Source organism: Suricata suricatta, chromosome 8, assembly GCF_006229205.1.
Source record: "Suricata suricatta isolate VVHF042 chromosome 8, meerkat_22Aug2017_6uvM2_HiC, whole genome shotgun sequence".
Classification (NCBI taxonomy): Eukaryota; Metazoa; Chordata; class Mammalia; order Carnivora; family Herpestidae; genus Suricata; species Suricata suricatta.
In genome coordinates this window covers 14,905,892-14,924,869 of record NC_043707.1, presented here as the reverse complement: position 1 = coordinate 14,924,869, position 18,978 = coordinate 14,905,892, and the positions used below count along the sequence as shown (strand labels likewise).

Genomic DNA, 18,978 nt, shown 5'->3' with positions numbered 1-18,978 from the left:
AGAGAAGAGAAGCACTGGGAGCCTGTGACGTTCAAGAAAGTCTCCCTGGGGAAGGTGGACTTAAATATGTAGTAGGAGGCTGGGAAGAGTATGACCTAGGCAGAGGGAATAGCACATGCAAAAGGCTGGAGGAAGGTAAGAGCTCATAGAGCCACAGATTGGCTGGAGCACAGAATGTGTGGGTAAGAAGCTACAGATGAGGTAGGAGCCAGGAGTCAGATCCCAGGAAGCAGGAAGTTACAGGAGTGGGGGATAAAGCTGAGAGGTGATACCATGGCATTTGGCTGAAGGGAAGGTAACAGAATCAAAGGGGACAAGAATGAAAGCAGGGAGACCCACTAGGCAGCTGTTAAAATCACCCTTATCAGATGATGTTGGCTTGAATTAGGGTTGGTGAAATTGGGCTAAAGATGGAAAGACAGATTCAAGCAATATTTGAAAAGTGAGTGACAAGTTGTGATCATTACCAGAAATATGAGCCTGAGGGAGAGAGGAAGGAGCCAGGTCTCCAGCTTGGGTGACCAGATGCATAGTAGTGTCACTGATTAAGACAGACAATGGGGACACCTGGGTGGCTCAGTTGGGTAAGTATTAGACTCCTGGTTTCAGCTCAGGTCACAATCTCATAGTTCATGGGTTCAAACCCCGCCTCCGGCTGTGCTGACAGCATGAGCCTGCTTGGGATTCTCTCTCTTGCCCTCCTTCTCTGACCACCCCCTGGTTCACTCTCTCTGTATCAAAATAAATAAATTAAATAAACACACAAACTTAAAAAAAAAGACAATGCAATGAAAATGGAGAGTCTGGGGAATGGATAAATTCAGATTTGAGCCTGTTGAGGCGAAAACACTTCAAGCATCTTAGCACAAGGAGAGAGGTCCAGCAGGCAGCTGGGTGGAGAGACAGTTCAGACTGGAATGGAGGAGTCAGAAAAGGGATGGGGTAAATGACTGTTTTGTAGGCCCAGAAGAATTTTGAAACCCTATATTTTGTTAGTTATTAAGTTCCACATTTAGGGGATTTTTCTCCAAATGCAAAAGGAGTAGAGAAGGTAGCTTATAGAACCTTTCTTTGGCCAGGTTGGGGTTTTGCTGGAAGGTGTTACCAATGCCAAGACCTCTGTACTTCCTGCCCCCAATAGCCTGGGCTCCTTAAAGAGTCCCAGAGAAACACAAAAGGGGAAGTGACCCTTTGTTCTACAAAAGTTTTGACTCCCTTATTAATGCCACAATACCATGCCACATAAGCTGGGTCCAAGTCTGATGCGTCAAAGTCCAAGGTCTATGGCTTCCTCTCATTTCCATACCTTCAGATCTCTAGCATAGCCCACATTTCAGAAGGGATTGGAGAAGAGGTGATTCTGACACTTATTTTGTCTGAGGGCCTTGTCTGTCCTTTGATATTCCATGATTCGCCATCCTCAAATTGGCCCTTCCCAGATTCTTCAACACTGAGTATCTAAAGGTGTATAAAATCTATGGGCCAAAAATAGGAAACACCCATCCCCCACTTCCTTATTTACTCTCTTGCTTTAACTGGCCCTGAGTGGAATGGCATCCAGCTAGAAAGCAGAAGTGTTCTAAGGTGATTAGCTAAGAACACAAGGTACAATTGGAAATCCATTGTGCAAACAAGTGCCTATTTGATTTCTCTCACTTCCCTTTGGGTATTAAGCTCTCTTTTAATTAGTATTTGGTTTCTGGTAATAAATATGGCCCCAGCTTCATTGGTTTATTTGGGGTGATGGGGAGTACAGATCCTTCCACTATTTTCTGTGGTAAGTCACTTATCTTACCTACATGCACCCAACAAGATCAATGTATACCTGGGAGATTAACTCCAGTCCTACTTCAGCACCAATCACAGAGAGCCACGTGGGTGGAGAAATGCAATAAAAGGATGGTCCACAGCAGACCTTCTCACGGCTGGCCAGAGGAGGACCACCCTGTGTTCTTACCCCAAGGTAAGTCTTACTTCAAGCCCCAGCAGGCTTTCTGCTGATCTTGTGGGTGCTTCCCTCCCATCTTTGACCCACTGGGTATGCTAGGGTTGTTTATTTCTGGAAACTTTCAGAAAGAGCAAGAAATGTGGATCCTGCCTTATCAACTGGTACAGATACCACTGAGTCCAACTCAACCACAATTCCAGCTACCTGCTGGCTACTCCCGGTCTACAGATGCCATCCCCCATGCCTCCTCGCCCTGCCCCTCCTCCAGGAACACAGGTCCCTACTTGGAATCTCATCCCTAAGAATTACCATACCTGGCTGCTCTCCAACATATTCATTATATCCCTTCCAGAAAACATCTCTAGCTTCAACTTGAGTCTTCCAGAGGCTTTAAGAGGTCATCACAGATTTGTCCATTCGAGGAAAGTCTTCCAGAAGAGGGAATGTTACTAATTTGAATGTTGGCAGGCTCTTCAGAGCTCCTTGTTGCTGCCCTACCCCCCATTTTCTTTTCTTATTCATTTAACTGCTCAGACTTTTATTGAGTACCCTTTATGTGTCAGACACTGTCCTAGGAGAAAGCAATATGGGGTTCAGCCTGACGTGGTCCCACCCTCACAGAAACCTACACGTATATAAGGTGCTTCAAGAGTCTCTTAGCACAGTGCTTGATACACAGAACTAAGAAAGCAGCTGCTACTTTTACTTTTGTCTGTAGATACTCACAACTCTGTAATCTTCTCCTCCATCCAGTCTCCCAGAGTCTCTACTTTTACCTGAGCAAGAACCAACCTACGCCCTTCTAGAACGTCCCACGGTGCCACTCAGCTCTGAGCTTGCTTTTGGTTCTCTTGATGTCAACCTCATCCCTTTGTCAAGCCTCCTACTCTCATTACTCCCACCTCCTTTCTGCAAGTCACACCTGCTTTAAAACAACACAGTCCTTCATGAAGGAACTCATAGGTCTGTTTCTGAGAACATGTGGCCTTAAGCAAGCTATTTAACTTCCAGCACAGTGCCTGCACACAGGAGGAGCTCAGTAAACATTTCTGGGATAAATATGTTCTGAGTCCCATCTCTCTTTTCATCCACAAATGGAAACAATAACAGTACCTTCCCTGGAAGGTACTATTATTCAGAGCCTTAGATGAAATAAGATATGCAAGGGGCTGAGTACAAGTCATGGTGCTGGACCAATGTGAATTTCCTTCTAACCGTTATAAACAGAGGAATGATCTCTATCGCCCTGATTGTATCTGGGCCTTTCCCTCCCCCTAGCTGCATGGACAGTCTGCATGCTGCTGAGTGACCTGGACATCCCAGACTTTGGAAAGGATGGTGGGCTCTTATATCTTGTGGCTGGCCTTGGCCTCCTGCATTCTGACCCTGACAGCTACAGAACAGCAAGGTATGTGCTCTGTTCATCTGGCATCTCAGATGGCCCACCATACCTGGGGAGAGGGAGAGTGCAGAGAAGGCAGTTCAGGGTCAGTGAGGAGAACAAGGTCATGTCTAAAACAGAGACTCAGCAGCCAGAAGTCAAGGAAAACAAGATGAGAGAAATAAAAAACCAGAATGTAGCCATAATCTCTCAAAGAGTCAAATCGGAAATCTCTGATGTGAGGACAATGGAGTCAGTTAATATAATTTCCTACGGCCAGATATGTGGAGTACAGACAGCATAGATTCATGGGGACATGAATCACCCAGTCACTCTGTGCCCCTGCTTTGGCAAATGCCTTCTCCTTCCTCTGTATGTTTGCTCATTGTAGAAAGAAAGGACTGCAGGTAGTGATTTCCTGGGGATCCATTCAGAGATCTGTGGATTGAGCACCTTAGATAAGTACAGGAGGGGTCCTCAGGCTCAACACCAGGGTGAAATCTCTACCTGTATGACCTGTGGAGGGGCTCAGCTCATGGTCTCCCTTGGGACAACACATCGTGTGTGCAGAAAATAATCCAAGAACAGCAAGTGCAATGACTCTTTTCCTTAAAACAAGCATATATATAATCAAGTCTTGAAAATCTCTTTTCTAAAAACTCCCTCTACTGTATTACAAGAATGTGATCCTTTGTGTGTACTTGGTCCATAATTCAGGCTCTCACAGTGTTCAATAAATCAGAACTGGAGGAGAGAACCAACCTCAACTCCTCTTAGGACTCAGGTGCTATGTTTGGCTTTTTATACCTATTACCTCATTTAATTCTCTAGCAATGTTTTAGGGCTTTATTTTCTCAAAACAGGGGACATATTCCAGGAGGACTACAGTAGTGCATGGCAAACTCTTAAAGAATTTTTTCATGGCTATGTATATTTTTTCATGTGTAACTAGTGTACCATCACAGCTATGGTATCACAGATATTATTCCTTAAGATGAAACAAATTTATAAAGAGAAGCACTGAAAGAAACATATTAAGTAGATAACAGGACAGGGGATACAGATGTGGCAAACACCGCGGCTCAAGGCACAGGAATGGAGGGAGTGTGGGAACCACTATCTAAGGTGTTGTTTTGAAGATGAGTCTCAGGGAAGTTGAACCACCTGTCAAAGTCATCAGCCAGCAGGGGTGGAGCTAAACCCAGCATGACCAGCCCACTCCTTCACTTCTCAGCTTCTTCACACATCATAGTTCCTGAATCTGCTAAAAACCATGAGATCAGCAAAATCAGAAAGGGTCACGTTAGAGCAGTGGCTCTCCATTGAGGGTGATTTGGGCAATGTCTGGAGACAAATTCCAGGAGGAAAGAACTACTGAAATCTAGTCAGAAGAGCCCAAGGAAGCTGCTGAACATCCTATAAGGCATAGGATGCCCCTCCCCTACGCCACCCCAACACAGAATTATCCAGCCCCAAATATCAGTAGTGCTGAGGTTGAGAAATCTTATGTTAGATCTGTATCTATTGATAATAGGGAAATGTCTATGATATATTAAGTAAGAAATATAACTGTAAAAAAAGGGGGTGCCTGGGTGGCTCCATCAGTTAGGTGTCCGACTTCAGCTCAGGTCATGATCTCACAATTTGTGGGTTCAAGCCCATAGTTTGTGGGCTCTGTGCTGACAGCTCAGAGCCTGGGACCTGCTTCCCTCTCTCTCTCTGCCCCTCCCTCTCTCTCTTTCTCTCTCAAAAATAAATAAACATTAAAAAAAATTTTAAGCTGTATAGAACTAAACCCCTTTTTAAAAAAAAACACCTATAGTTTAAACATATGGATAGAAAAAAGTCTGAAGACTATACGTAATTTATGGATACTTCTGGGAATGGAATGGGCTTATGACAACTTTCATTTCTACTTTATTCATTTTAATGACATTTGAAGTTTTTTCTAATGAGCCTGCATTGCATTTATAATACATAGTCAGACAGGACCAGAGTATATGGTTGCACAGGGGAGCACTGCACAACTCTAGAGTCTAGGGGAGGGCACCAAGCTCAATGTGAAGGATGCCCCTTGGAATTGTGCAGGGTGGAGACCTTAGTGTTCTTAATGCCTATAAAATCACAAAGTTCTTATTATTTTGACTCCAAGATGATGAAAGCTGATGTTTAATGAATGGGCTGTGTGCCTCACGTCCTCATTAGGGTCCTTAAGCACATTGAAAACAGAGTTTGTGGGGGAGTGGGGGGATAAAAATCCTGTGGGCTCTGAGGATGCTCAATAAACCCAAACACACTGTTGCTTCCCTTCCCTGTCACACAGGTGACAGAAATCTCACCAACAGTAGGTCCAATGACCCCTGCCAGAATTACGTCCGCCTGGACGAACCCTCCCGAAGCACAGAGAACACAAAACAAGGCAGCCTGTGTGACAGTAACAAGAGTGGCTGGTACCGCTTTGTGGGAGATGGAGGAACAAGGATGCCAGAGACCTGTGTCCCAATACACCGCTGCCAGACAGATGCTCCTATGTGGCTGAATGGGACCCACCCCACACTCGGCGAGGGCACTGTCACCCGCACTGCTTGTGCCCACTGGAGTGACAACTGCTGTCTCTGGAAGAGCCAGGTGCTGGTGAAGGCCTGCCCAGGCCAGTTCTACGTATACCAGCTGGAGGGCACCTCCAACTGTAATCTCAGATACTGCACAGGTGAGCCGCAGAGAGCTGGAGGCAGCTACTGGGCGACTTGCCAGGCACTAGCAGAGTGAGTGGAGCAGGCCTGAGACTAAGTAGAGCAGCCTCCATTCAGCTCCTGCTAGTTACCACTCAGTGGGGATGTCACCCAAGGTTGCCAGCCTTCTAAACATTTCAAGTAAGGCCAGAAACTCAGATTGGAGGGTGAAATCTCCTGATAGACCATATGTGTAGCATAATACAAAGAACTCAGGCTCACTCAGATTTAGATTCCATTTGGGCAGTTTAACTTACCTCTCTGAGCTTGGATTTTCTGATCTGAAAAAATGGATAATGGCAAAAGTTAACAGCCAGTGCATCATGTCCCTGCTCCTATGCAAAGCGCTTTAGACTATTAACTCATTTAATCCTCACACTAGCCTCATGAGATATAGGTACTGTATAACTATACCTGATGAGAGGTCTGGGGCACAGAGAGGTTAAGCAGCTCTCCCAATGTCACAGAGCAGGAACATGATGGAGTTGGGATTTGATTCCAGAACTCTAGTTCTGTGATCTGTATGCCTAACCATTGTTCTATTTAGTCTCATACAGTTACCAGGAGAAATGAATGAGCTCATGTGTGGAAAGTACTTGAACAGTGTCTGCCACACAGTAAGCCTTAGATGGCAGTTTCTGGGTTCTCATTTCACTGGACTGGGGGTCAGAAAATCTGAGTATGAAGCTTGATGCTTCCACTATATGTAGCACAGCCTTGGGTGGGACTTTTGTGCCCTGGTAGAATGACAAAGGTGGCCTTGATGGCCTCAGATGGCCTTGCTCTCAACCCCTAGACCCCTCCACTGCAGAGGAGAGGTGTGAGAACACCTGCCGCCCAGAAGAGGAATGCCGCTTTCTCAATGGCACATGGGACTGTTTCTGCAGACAGGACCTCAACATCTCTGGTGAGTGGCCCAGCAGGGCAGGGCAGTGGGAATAGTGCTGTTAGAGGCTGGGTGGGGCAGCAGGGAAAGAGCTTTAGAGGGTCAGGACCAGGTGTAGACCAGAGTCAGTGGGATGGAACTGAGGTCAGGGAATGAAGGTTCTCAAAACCATTTGCAAGGATGGAAGAGCAGGCATGCAACAAATTGCCAGATCAGTCTTTGGACCACGGTCTCAGAAAGTAGCTCTGGCATGGGCCAGCTTGACCCACAAGGGGCAAAGGTACTAAGGATAGGCACTCTGCTAGTGTGGGAGCTGTATTCAAATATCTGCAGAATCTACATGTGACAGACAAAGGCAGACTCTCGTGCCAGTCCTGGATTTGTGATTTAGTAGCTTTCTGAGAACTGGGAGACACCTACACTTTCTGAGCCTTAATGTCCTCATCTGTAAAACAGGAATAGGATAATAGTAAAAACAACTACCATACAGGGCAATCGTGAACATTAAATCAGAGCAGTCCAAATAGGCAGGCTTGGCAGGTGATGAGGTTCTTATCCCAGGAGGTAAACAAGCAGAGGCAAATAACCCATGAGAAGAAATGCCATAAACAAGCCCTAAGCCCTGGATGGGTGATGGATGAGCTTCCCATTAATTATTTCCTTCCTCCTAGGACTCTAATAAGGGCCTTAGACTCTTGCCCTTGCCACAAGCATGCCTTCCTCTGAGCACACTCCTAGCACACTTCTACTTCCTCTGTGGAAGAGAAAGTGTTCTACCCGGGGTGGGGGGGAGTGCAACAACAAGTATATGTTTGTTGGAATGTGGATCAGGTCACGCATGAGTGTGCACAGCAGGAGTGGGGTAGGGATGAGGGGCAGGAAACTGGAAGAAAACAGCCCCGCTCTCCATGAAGTCTCTCTCTCTCTGTTCACTGGGTAGACGAGCCCGCAAGAGGGTCAGAGTTGTTTCCTGGGATGTGGCCATCACAGAATCAGAATCAGATGTCAGGATTAAAGGATGCCCTCTCCGTACCGGGAGAGTCCTAGGGCATCCTTGGCAGGTCCTGTCAGGTGACTGGGCAAGCAGGTGGCCTGCCTCAACTCTAAAATGGTGGCTACTAAGCAAGTCCCCTTCACTTCCAGGAGTAACCCCTTTGTGATCTGGCTTTTTTGCTTACTCCTCCATCTCTTGCACTCCACCCTCACCCATTCTAAGTTCCTGTACCTCTGAGCTCCACATGTCTATAAACACACCATCCTCTCCCATCGCCTCTGCTGTGGTGCCCTCACTTGCCATATATGCCTGTTCCTCCTACTCTCCTACTCTCTACCAAGTTCCAGCCCTCTGTGAATCTTTCTCAGACTTAACTGACAGACTCAGATACGCCTTCTTGTTCCTCCCTCTATACCTAGCACATACTTCAGTTAGTACTTTCCCCATGGTGCATTATAATGAGCTACTGACATGTTGGTTCTTAGACAAGACCAAGGAATCCTCTTGGGCTGGGTCCATGTTTATTTTTGCGGTAAATGTGCCTCTCACATGGAGAAGGTGGTTAGTAAATGTAGTTGAATCTATGAATTCATGAATATAATAGAAATGGCATTTCTATTAATTTACTATCCATCTCCCCTATGAGTATGTTAGCTCTCTATAGAAGGGTGAGGATTTTGTCAGTTTTGACAAATACTGTATCCCCAGTACTTAGCACAGTGCAGGCAGTAAATGCTCAAGCAATATTTGTTGAATAAATGTTGAATGAATGAATGAATGAATGAATGAGTGGATGGAATGAATCAGTGAATGAACTAAAGAATTAAATACAATGGCTATGAACCTGGTCAGATGTACTGGCTTCACAAAGACAAGCAGTCGGAGTAGCGTGTGTCTAGCTTTGATGCTAGTCTGGAATGCAGGATAGTCCCGCTTCCCCAAAGACCCCAATCCCCAGAAATCCCAATCCCTGATTCCGGAGACATGAAAGCTCTCCTCCTGCCTGCACACAGGATGCTTAGAAATCCTATGGGATTTCTGGCCTATGGGCCAGGGACTTTGCCAACCTTATCTACCACAAGCCTGGGCCTGAATCCCAAGTACCCACTAGTCTACACTGCCCCCTGGTGGATATGGTGGCTTTTCCAAAGGGCAGGGAATGTGGGCTCTGCCCGCTGCTTCCAGAGACCTGTGCACTCCATCTATCCCCTTCTCAACTTTCCAGATGTTCATAGTTTGCAGCCTCAGCTGGACTGTGGGGCCAGGGAGATCAAGGTGTCACTGGACAAGTGTATACTGGGAAGCCTTGGTTTTGGAGACGAGGTCATTGCCTATCTGCACGATGGGAACTGCAGCAGTACCGTGCAAAGACAGGAAAGAAACTGGATGTCTGTGACCAGCCCTACCCAGGCTAGGGCCTGCGGAAACATCCTGGAGGTGAGTGGTGTTTGTACCACTGCTGCCAGAGGGTGGGAGCTGAGCTGTGGAACCCGTCTCAGTAACTGTGAGACCTTGGGCAAGTCACTTAGCCTCTCTGGGTCTTGGCCAAATGTGAGATTACGCATTTGTGAACATGTTGGTTCATGTAAAAATATGTTGCTTAGAGCATGTTTGCTGATTGAGTTCAATAAATGTAAGCTATAATTATGATTATTTTAATTAGGGGTATGTGGGAGGGGTCAACATGGGAGCAAGCATGGTGGTTGCTGATTCTCCCCATGGGCCAAAAATTACTGTTCTGGTTCTCAATCTGGGATCCTCACTCCCTTTCTCATAAAGTGTCATAGCCAGTGGGGCAGGAGGCCCCTGTGCTTCCTTGCAATCAGAAGGCAGGGGGGCAGCATGATTGAAAGCATCAACCTTGCAATCAGGCAGGCCTGAGTTCCATTTACACACACATAAACATATATGTGGTCTTGTTTTTATGCCAAAGAGAAATGGAACCCATGCCATCTACAAAAACACCCTCTCCTTGGCCAATGCTTTCATCATCAGAGACACCATCCTCAACATCAATTTCCAGTGTGCCTACCCACTGGACATGAAAGTCAGCCTCCAAACTGTCCTGCATCCCATTGTAAGGTAAGGCACTGACCCTTGACCTTTGACCCATAACCCTGATATTGATCACATTCACTCCAAGTACAGCTTATGATGTCCTTAGGATGCTGCCTACCTCCTTCAGGAGCTCTCACTCTTTCTGTCATTCATTCTGCAGATACTTGTGGATCATAGATTAATGTTCAGCATGCACAAAGCAGAAGTAGAATATTTTGTAGCTGTTAAAGATTATTATTGTTAAACAATGTAGCAACATGAAATAATGTTAATTAAATATGCTAAGGAACAAAAAGCATACCATGGTTTCATTAATTTTGAGGAAGAAAGGAATTAAGCAACTAATTATATAAACCATTACTCACAAGTGACATGAATGCAATGTGGGAGAAGCAAAGGGCGCTGTGGACTCAGGGAGCAAGGGCTCCTGACCTAGCTTTGGTAGTGTGGGGATGGTGGGAGCAGGAAGGCTTCCCTGCAGATGTGGGATCTAAGCCAGGATCAGCTTTGATTGGATAAACACATCAAATTCACTAGAAATAGAACCAAATAGCAATTTGGGTGGGGGTACATTTGGGATGAGGCTTTCATCTGTTTTGTAACTGCTGTCTCATTATGCCTGACATGGTGCCCTGCAGAATGGATTCCTCAGCCTTCCTAGACTCACTGGGGACTTTCTGAGGGTATTGGAACTCTAGGGTGCCCTTCCCATTCCCTCATTACCTCCTGGGCTCATAGAGGAGCAGGACTAGGATTGGAGATTTTCTAGTTCAATGGTTTTCAGATTGTATTGTGTCAGAGCCCCAAGTTTCAAACAATGAAAATGAAATGAATGAACAATGAAATGAAAAACAAATGAAATTAAAGCTGTTTCTTTTTTTTAATATTTTATTTATTTTTGATACAGAGAGAGACAGAGCATGAGAAGGGGAGGGTCAGAGAGAGGAGACACAGAACCAGAAGCAGGCTCCAGGCTCTGAGCTAGCTGTAAGCACAGAGCCCGACGCGGGGCTCGAACCCACGAACATGAGATCTGACCTGAGCTGAAGCCGGAGGCTTAACCGACTGAGCCACCCAGGCGCCCCAAGCTGTTTCTCTTTTAAAATGATGTTTCACTGGTGACTGTGGGGTGGAGGGAAGAGATCTGCTGCTAAAAATGGTGAACCCACAGGACTGGTCCCATTGTACAGAAGGGAAGACAGAGGTGTAAACTTGCAGTTACCCTCTGAGTGAAGGAGATATGAGTGATCTGTGAGGTGGGGAGAACTGGTGAAGATCCTGGAAACACACTCGTGTGCTTGTCAAGTTTAGTGCCTAGGAAATACTAAATGCTTGACTTAACTGGGTGATTAAACAGTTCTTTAGGGATCCAAGATGTGCCTTTGCCTTCATAGCCTCAAGCAAGTGCAGGGCTAGATTTATCCTGTTCTCACTGATGGAAACTCTCATGGCTTTCCTCTTCTCAGTTCTCTGAACGTCAGTATGGATGGGGCAGGAGAGTTCACTGTCAGGATGGCCCTGTTCCAAGACTCGAACTACACGTCTCCTTACGAAGGGGCTACAGCTGTGCTGGGTGTTGAATCCATGCTCTATGTGGGTGCCATCTTGGAGAGAGGGGACATCTCCCAGTTCAACCTATTGTTGAGGAACTGCTACGCCACGCCCACTAAAGACAAGACCGACCCTGTGAAATATTTCATTATCAAAAACAGGTGATGGGCAACTCTAGGTTATTTTTTGGCCTGAACAAGGTTTGGCCTGAAAGTGATCACTGTGACCCTGCCTGGCAGTTGGGTTAACTGGCTTACGTCTTTTGGAAAATAATTTGGTGTTACAGATCATGACCATCCCCTTTGACACAGGAATTATCAATATCACTCCTGAAATTTTAGCCTAAAGTGTTAATACAAATTAGGCAGACAAGGTAAAGAAATGCCAATTATTTTTCAGTTCAGTATCCTTTATACACTCATAATTCAAAAATAGGGATTTATTAAGTAATGATGGACTATTACACAGTTATTAACACTGACTAACCAACATGAAAACACCATGACAAGCATTATGGGGCAAAATATCATTGAAATTGTTACCTGGCAAAAAAACAAAGGGAAAATGCATATCCTAGATCATGATTCAAACCATACTAGCTCACAGTTATCAATGAGTTTAGCTATGTGTAAGCAGTGTCCATGGACTGTGTCACTAAATGCTCACATCAACCCCAGGAGGGACAGATTATTGTCTCCACTCTGCAGATAGGAAAAGTAAGGCCCCGAGAGGTTAAGTCACCTGCTCATGATGAGTTAACTAGAAAGTGGGTCTAGCTGCAATTGAAAGCAGTCTATTTCACCTCAGAGACTGTACCCTGCAAAACTGATGTCCTGATGATAAACACCTTGGAGGAAACCCAGAAAAATGAAAGTCTATGTCAGGATGGATGGGGGGGAGGAGAACAGGGAACTCTTTAATTCTCTTTGATGATGTTTTTATACTGGATACAGATTAAAGATATAGCCAAGGGCCTCAGGTCCCTTGAGCTGCTCTAGAAGTTAGACCCTCACCCCTGTCACCCTCACAGCTGCCCAAATCAACGTGATTCCACCATCTCTGTGGAGGAGAATGGGGTGTCCTCAGAAAGTCGGTTCTCAGTTCAGATGTTCATGTTTGCTGGAAATTATGACCTAGTTTTCCTGCATTGTGAGATTCATCTCTGCGATTCCCTTAATGAACAGTGCCAGCCAGTGAGTACCACTTTAAAGTGAATTATTCAGAGCTTGACATGGGGCATAGTACCTAGTAGGCTCTCCTGATGTATTTATTGGAATTATGGATGGATGGAAAGAAGGGAGGGAGGGGAAGTGAGAAGGAAGAGAAGAAAGAAAAAAGTATGAATGGATGGACATTCAGCCTCCAAAAAGCCCACGTGTACACAATTATTGTGTCCCTGGAAAGCAGACTAGATGAAGGAGGCTGTCCATGAGGTTTCCTTGGCACAAGACATATTTTGAATGATTTATAATAGTTGACTTTTTTAGTGCTTACTCCTTGTCAGGAATAACACTAAAACTTTCATATGCCTTGTCTAATTTAATTCTCATAAGGGCCCTTCAAGTAGATTCTTTATTGACCTCATTGTACAGTGAGGAAACTGAGCTTCAGGTCTTTTGCCCAAGGGCAACACAGCTAGAAAGCATCAGAGAGGAGATATACCTCCATTGCCCAGGCTTTTCACTCTGATTTGGCTCTGCCTATAGTAACTTGACATTTGGTGAGTGCTTTCTATGTGTCTCTGTGTTGCAGACATACTCATTTTAACCTTCACAACCAGGAAAGCACTATTTAATAGTAATATGGAGGTGAAGTTATTAGTCCCAAATTAGAAAGCTAAAAGGGGGTGGAGATGAGATTAAAACTTGGGTTTATGTGACATGACAGTGAAGATTCTCTAGACTGAGAAAACCACAGCCTCAGAGTTAAGGCCATAAGGTGGGTGGGGTCCCATTCTTGGACCAGATATGCCTATTGCAGGGGCAGCCTGGATAGCAACCATGCCTTTACATGTTGGTATAATGAGATTTCTTCACCCCACAGTCTTGCTCAAGAAGTCACCTCCGTAGTGAAGTAGTGGCTATTAACCCAGCCCAGGTTCTAGATTTGGGACCCATCACTCGGAAAGGTAAGTGGTCAACTTCTGGTGAGATGACCAGCTGGTCAAGTGCTGACAGTTAATCACAGATCACTGGCGTCATCACCATCACAATCTAGAGCCTTTTCAGCCTCCTCACTGCAGCCCCCCCGACAGTGAATCTATCTTTCCAGGAGCTGCTTTGGTAATAATAATACCACTTGCTATTTGTGCTGGGCCTCCTGTGTGCTAGAAACCATGCTAAGTGCTCAGTATGCATATTCTCACTTCATCCTCCTGACTGCATCCATTTTACAGGTGAGAAACTGAAGTTCAGAGAGGTTAAGTGGCTCACCCCACGTCACTCAGCTCATGAGCAGCAGGAGTCAGAACTTCACCCAGCTCAGATTGATACAAATCTTGTGTCCTTTCCCTTATTTTTCCTTCAGGTCCCTTTCCTCAGCCCCTTTTGAGTGAAGTCTAAGTCCTAACCCAACTTTATTTTCTGGTGAATGACTATGTTTTTAAAACTCCAGTTACAATATTCTGGGGCCTGATATAGGGGAAGTTTTTCAACTGCCCCACAAATTTTCACCCATCCTACCCATGGGTTAGCAGCACTGTTATGGTTTTTATTACCCCTGGAAGGAAGAGTCCAAAAACCCTAAAGAGTGAAAGCAATTTTTTTGTCCTAAAAAAATTAGGACACAGTAATGTTAATAACAACAATACTATTAATAATAACACATGTGGCTGGCACCATGCAAAACATTTATATGCACTGTCACATGGAATGCTCACAGCAACTTAAGGAGGTAAGCACTATTACCACTTCCATTCTCCAGGTGAGTAAACTGAGGCTGCCTTGAGCTGTCCTGCCTTTTTACTGAGCCCTCAACTTGAGAAGCTTCATGTGGTACCACAGCATAGTTGGAAGGTTAGGAGCTTTCATTTTGGAATCAGACTAGAGTTCAAATTCCAGCTTTGCTACCTACAACAAGGTCAACTTGGCCTTGGGCAACTACTGAGCCTCAGTCTTCTCATCTGCTGAATGGGGATACAACCCCTCTGCTGGAAGGATTAAGTTTCAAATGCATGAAATGTACTTATAAATATAACTGCTAAACAACAGATGTCTCAACAATGTGGGCTATTGATGGCTGTGGTGACTCGGTCCAGGAGGACTTGGAGTAGCTACGGTGACAGTCCCACAGTCACCGATACATGACTGAGGAAACCAAAACCTCTGCTCTTGTCCCCAGATGCTCCATCTCTCGGTGTCATGAATGGAACCCCCAGCATTGCAGGTACATCATTTTCTACTGCCTATCTCCCTGCCCTCCTTCCCGACCCTCTCTCCTTCATCTTCAATTTGGTGCACATCAAGTTAGCCTGTGTTAGCAACTGTGGACATGGAAATGAATCAGTCCCAAGTTTGGCTCACAGTGTAGTACAGGGGCCGGTCATTTAATAAGTATGTAATGGGTGCCTACCATGTGCCAGGCATTGTTTTACACGCTGAAGATATAATAATGAACAGTCCAGGCCAAGTGCCTGCCCTCATGGAGCTTATATTATAGCATGGGAAGCAAGCAATAAAAAGTTAGCAAGATAATTAAGAGAAGAGGGTGATGTGATAGAAAGTTACCAGCATGGGTAATAGTGTCTTAAAAAAGATAGTTGTTTATTTTACTCACATGTAAATGAAGTCTAGATGCAAGAAGCAATCCAGGACTAGCAGGGTAGCACCACAAGGTCATGAAGAATCCAAGTTCTTTTTAGCTCACCCTTCCACATTCTTCATCCTCATGGTCCAAGATGGCAACCAGAGCTCCAATTGTCATCTAGTCAGCAGGACGGAGGGAATATGGAAGAAATCACTGAGTGTTAAGGAACATTCCTGGAAGCTGGCACCTTTCACTTCCACTTATATTTCACTGGTCAATGCTTAGTTACACCTGGCTGCAAAGGAACCTGGAAAATGTAATCTTTATGCTGGGTAGCCATGTCCCCAACCAATGTTTGATGGTTCTATTAATAAGGTAGAAAGGAAAAATAAATACCAGAATAGATTAAATGGACAATAAAAATGTCCACAGAAGGTTATATTTGAACCAAATTAAAAAAAAAAGAATCCAGGTTTGCAAATAATAAAGGAACAGACTTATAGGCAGAATGAACAACAATTGCAAAAATGAGACAGTCAATAAGTAAATAAGTCACAAGCAAATAGTAGAGGAGGAGAACACAGAAGAGTAATTAATTGTATTAGATAAGGCCAGGCATGAATATTAGCAGGTGGCAACATCTGAATGGGTTTTGGTAGATGAACTGGAGTTCAACAGGGACACCAATCTAAGAAATGTATTTTGGACAAAAGGGAAAGCAATGTTATTAAGATTTTACTATTCCCATTTCCCCAAAACACAAATGACCTATATTGGTGAACCCAGGCATGAAAAAGGTTTTATATCCTTAATTACCCAGATAGTTAACAGTCTAAAAGTTTCCAGATAAGCTCAAGATGGCCTGCCCATGCTTAATGCTACTATTCAGACAACATTCAGAAAAGTAGTGCTCATCAGAGAGAGGGTTGGAGCTCAGGCTAAAGGCAGCTTGGAGCAGACCTCAAGTCTCATCCATTTCGTTCAGGTAAGCACAGTGCCTAGAGCAGCCTGGCTTTCAGTAGACTCTGCCAAATTGACTAATTTCTAGGGTGGGCAATGGGTTCTGAAGCCTTCTGAAAGAGGAGGGGATCAATCTTATGCAGTATGAGACTGTCACAAGAGGGCACTTCTGGTGTTCATTGTTTGCTATCTCCCTCAAACATTTCTGATGTTTTAGAATTAACTGAACTTCAATCTGTTTCATAATTGCAAACTGGCTGTCATACATTAATATTTCTGAACATTATGATATTCTTCACCCCCTCCCTTCTAGGACAGCAGCAAGTTATTGTGAAATTTGTGGGATGGGGAGATGTTATAATCTTGTAGTGGGAGGGGGTACACATGCCTTTCCCAGGCCCCCCAGTGTAAGGGAACAGTCATCCAGGATCCATGCCTTTCATTAACACTGAGTATACGGTAACTTTCAGAGGAGATATGATCCCAACCCTCCTACATCTTAGGGTCTAGTTTTCAAAACCAGTACTTATATGGTGTTTACCATGTATCAGGCACTGTTCCAAATGCCTGATATGAATTTATCAAGTGATATTTCTGTTGTGCATACAGATGAACTCAGGCATAGAGAGACTCAGGAACTGAGCCTGTGCAACTACTTGTAGAGCTAGGATCCTAAGCTAAGCAGTCTCAGGCCTCAGAGGCTTTGTAGCCTCTTTGTCTTTCCACCTCTTTGTATTAGTCAGAGTAAGTAATGTTAGCTGCTGTGACAAACAATTCTCAACTTACTGTGCCTTTACACAATAGTCTATTTCCCACTAAATCACTGGGGGAATGCAGTTCTGTGCTTTGCAATCATTAGGAATTCAGGCTCTTACCTTCTGGTAACTTCTGGCAACTTCCACTATCCCTGGCAAGTCCTCTGCTGGATCCTTGGCATGTGGTGCCTGGACGTGGATGAGAGAACATAGAAAATCATGTAGGAGGTTTTAAGGACCATGCCTAGAAATGGCATGTATGATTTTTACCCACATTCCACTGGCCAGATTCAATCACATGGTCCCACCTACCTGAAAAGGAGGATGGAGGTAAATTGCCTTTCAATATGCCCAGAGGAATATGAAAAAGTGATGATTCAATAGCTTTGCCTTACCACATGACCCCTTTGCCATTTCCCAAGGGCTGTAAGCTAGATAGATACTAAATATACTGACTTGTCCTTGTAAAGCAGAGTATAGAGAGGAAAGCTTGCTTTGGCTACTGAGTTCCAAAGCCAACACTTGACAGGTATCTCTCTTGCATTTCAGGGTTCCTGGTGGCCTGGCCCATGCTTCTCCTGCCTGTCCTTCTGGCTGGACTGTTCTGAGAGCTCAGCTGGGCATCTGGCACACTCTCTGTGCCTTTATATTCCTCTTTTTCTCACAGCGGGGGCCCTGTTGGACTGCCTGACCTGACTTCCTCATTTAGTAGCAGGATCTTGAGGCCAGATTTGCTAGATGCCTCTGTGGCTCCAGCCTTTACCAGAAATGTAGCATGTCTGTAATTCCAGGGAAGAAGGGCTGTGTCAGTGGGGGTCGGGGGGGTGGGGGAGATGGGCTTGTAAAAAAGGCATTTCCCCACAGTTCCTTCCCAAGTATCCCCTGTTCTTACTGCTGATGAACTGAACAGACTGATCCTTGTTTTCACCCGTGTCCTCTGATGTACTTCTATCATGGTCTCAACAGCCGCTATGGGAATAACTGTAAAGGGTCCACTTTTGGAGACTCTACTCCAGAGATGACTGGTTCCCATTGCTCCTCTGCCCCCAGCACACTGTAGACATGCTTTGACATGCCTAGGACTAGGCAAAAACCTACCCTGGGACCCAAATGCTGGAGTGACATCTTGGTTTGGATGCAGAGATGCTGTCACTCCAGAGTATACCCCTAGCTGTGAATAGTGGTATGCTTGTAAAGTCCCGGCAGAAAATGCTGTGTCGACCCTGCCATGAGGATGTAGCAGCAGTACCTGGGGGATGAGTGAAGTCCCATTCTTGAGATTTCTAATGGGCCCTCCCCAAACACTCCACAAAGATACCAAAAATAGAGAAGGTTCCCCTTTCCTGCAGCTACACACAACTATGCCCCTCCAAGCTGGCCTCAGGGAAAATGATCAGATCAGGGCCAGGCCACGGGGGACTGGAGCCTGTTTATCTGCCAGGAGAAGACTTTCCCAAGTGCTTTCACGTTCAGAGATAGTGTGTTTGCAAGAAACGGAAACCCAATCCAATCAAATCAGGCAGAAAGAGAATTAATTATAAGGATATAGGAGCAAGAAATCCAAGAATAGAAGATACAACCTTGCTATATGAGGAAAACCACAAGAAACCAAAGTTTGTCTTGACATCTATCATTCTTCCTGAAACCACACAGCCTTTACATATTTGTGTGTCTCCTTTACTCCCCCCTGCCCTGAAACTAGCTTTTCCTGTTCATTTACCATGTCTGAATTAAATATGGACATGGCAGCTTCACCTCACTTACTGATTCAGGGACAACAGAGACCAACTACCACTTGGTATCCTATATCCAAATTGCACTAGGGGGAATGTGGTTTCTCTGACTCAGAGTGCTTCCCTTGGTCAACATCTGAGGCCAGATGAGTGGTCCTATCTGATGCAAACACAGCCAATGGGGCAGACTTGAAGGGGCAGGTCTCAAACACATGACAATGTTTCTTGGGCTGACA

At 45.0% G+C, this 18,978-nt stretch overlaps 1 protein-coding gene and 1 long non-coding RNA gene across 2 annotated transcripts in view; one reads left to right on the top strand and one right to left on the bottom strand.

The window, feature by feature from the left end:
• Positions 1–1,907: 1,907 nt before the first annotated feature.
• GP2 (glycoprotein 2) lies at positions 1,908–17,942 on the top strand. The gene is made up of 11 exons (XM_029948716.1): positions 1,908–1,963; positions 3,227–3,356; positions 5,653–6,039; positions 6,858–6,968; positions 9,167–9,378; positions 9,875–10,023; positions 11,466–11,711; positions 12,581–12,743; positions 13,594–13,678; positions 14,890–14,934; positions 17,559–17,942. The coding sequence occupies exons 2-11, from the start codon at positions 3,284–3,286 to the stop codon at positions 17,615–17,617; spliced, it is 1,530 nt and encodes a 509-aa protein (XP_029804576.1). The 5' UTR covers positions 1,908–1,963; positions 3,227–3,283; the 3' UTR covers positions 17,618–17,942.
• LOC115299349 overlaps positions 15,288–18,978 on the bottom strand; it is a 164,669-nt gene continuing 160,978 nt past the window's right edge. Inside the window, exons 4-5 of the long non-coding RNA XR_003912144.1 lie at positions 17,130–17,198; positions 15,288–15,471 (exon numbers count right to left, since the gene is read on the bottom strand). This is a non-coding gene — a long non-coding RNA (uncharacterized LOC115299349). The remainder of the gene's footprint in view (positions 15,472–17,129; positions 17,199–18,978) is intronic.

Bases quoted from the DNA above. Each gene is read 5' to 3' on its own strand.
- GP2 (XM_029948716.1), top strand. From the start codon at position 3,284: ATGGTGGGCTCTTATATCTTGTGGCTGGCCTTGGCCTCCTGCATTCTG. The intron at 3,357-5,652 runs GTATGTGCTCTG...CCTGTCACACAG, and splicing joins GACAGCTACAGAACAGCAAG to GTGACAGAAATCTCACCAAC. The intron at 14,935-17,558 runs GTACATCATTTT...CTTGCATTTCAG, and splicing joins TGGAACCCCCAGCATTGCAG to GGTTCCTGGTGGCCTGGCCC.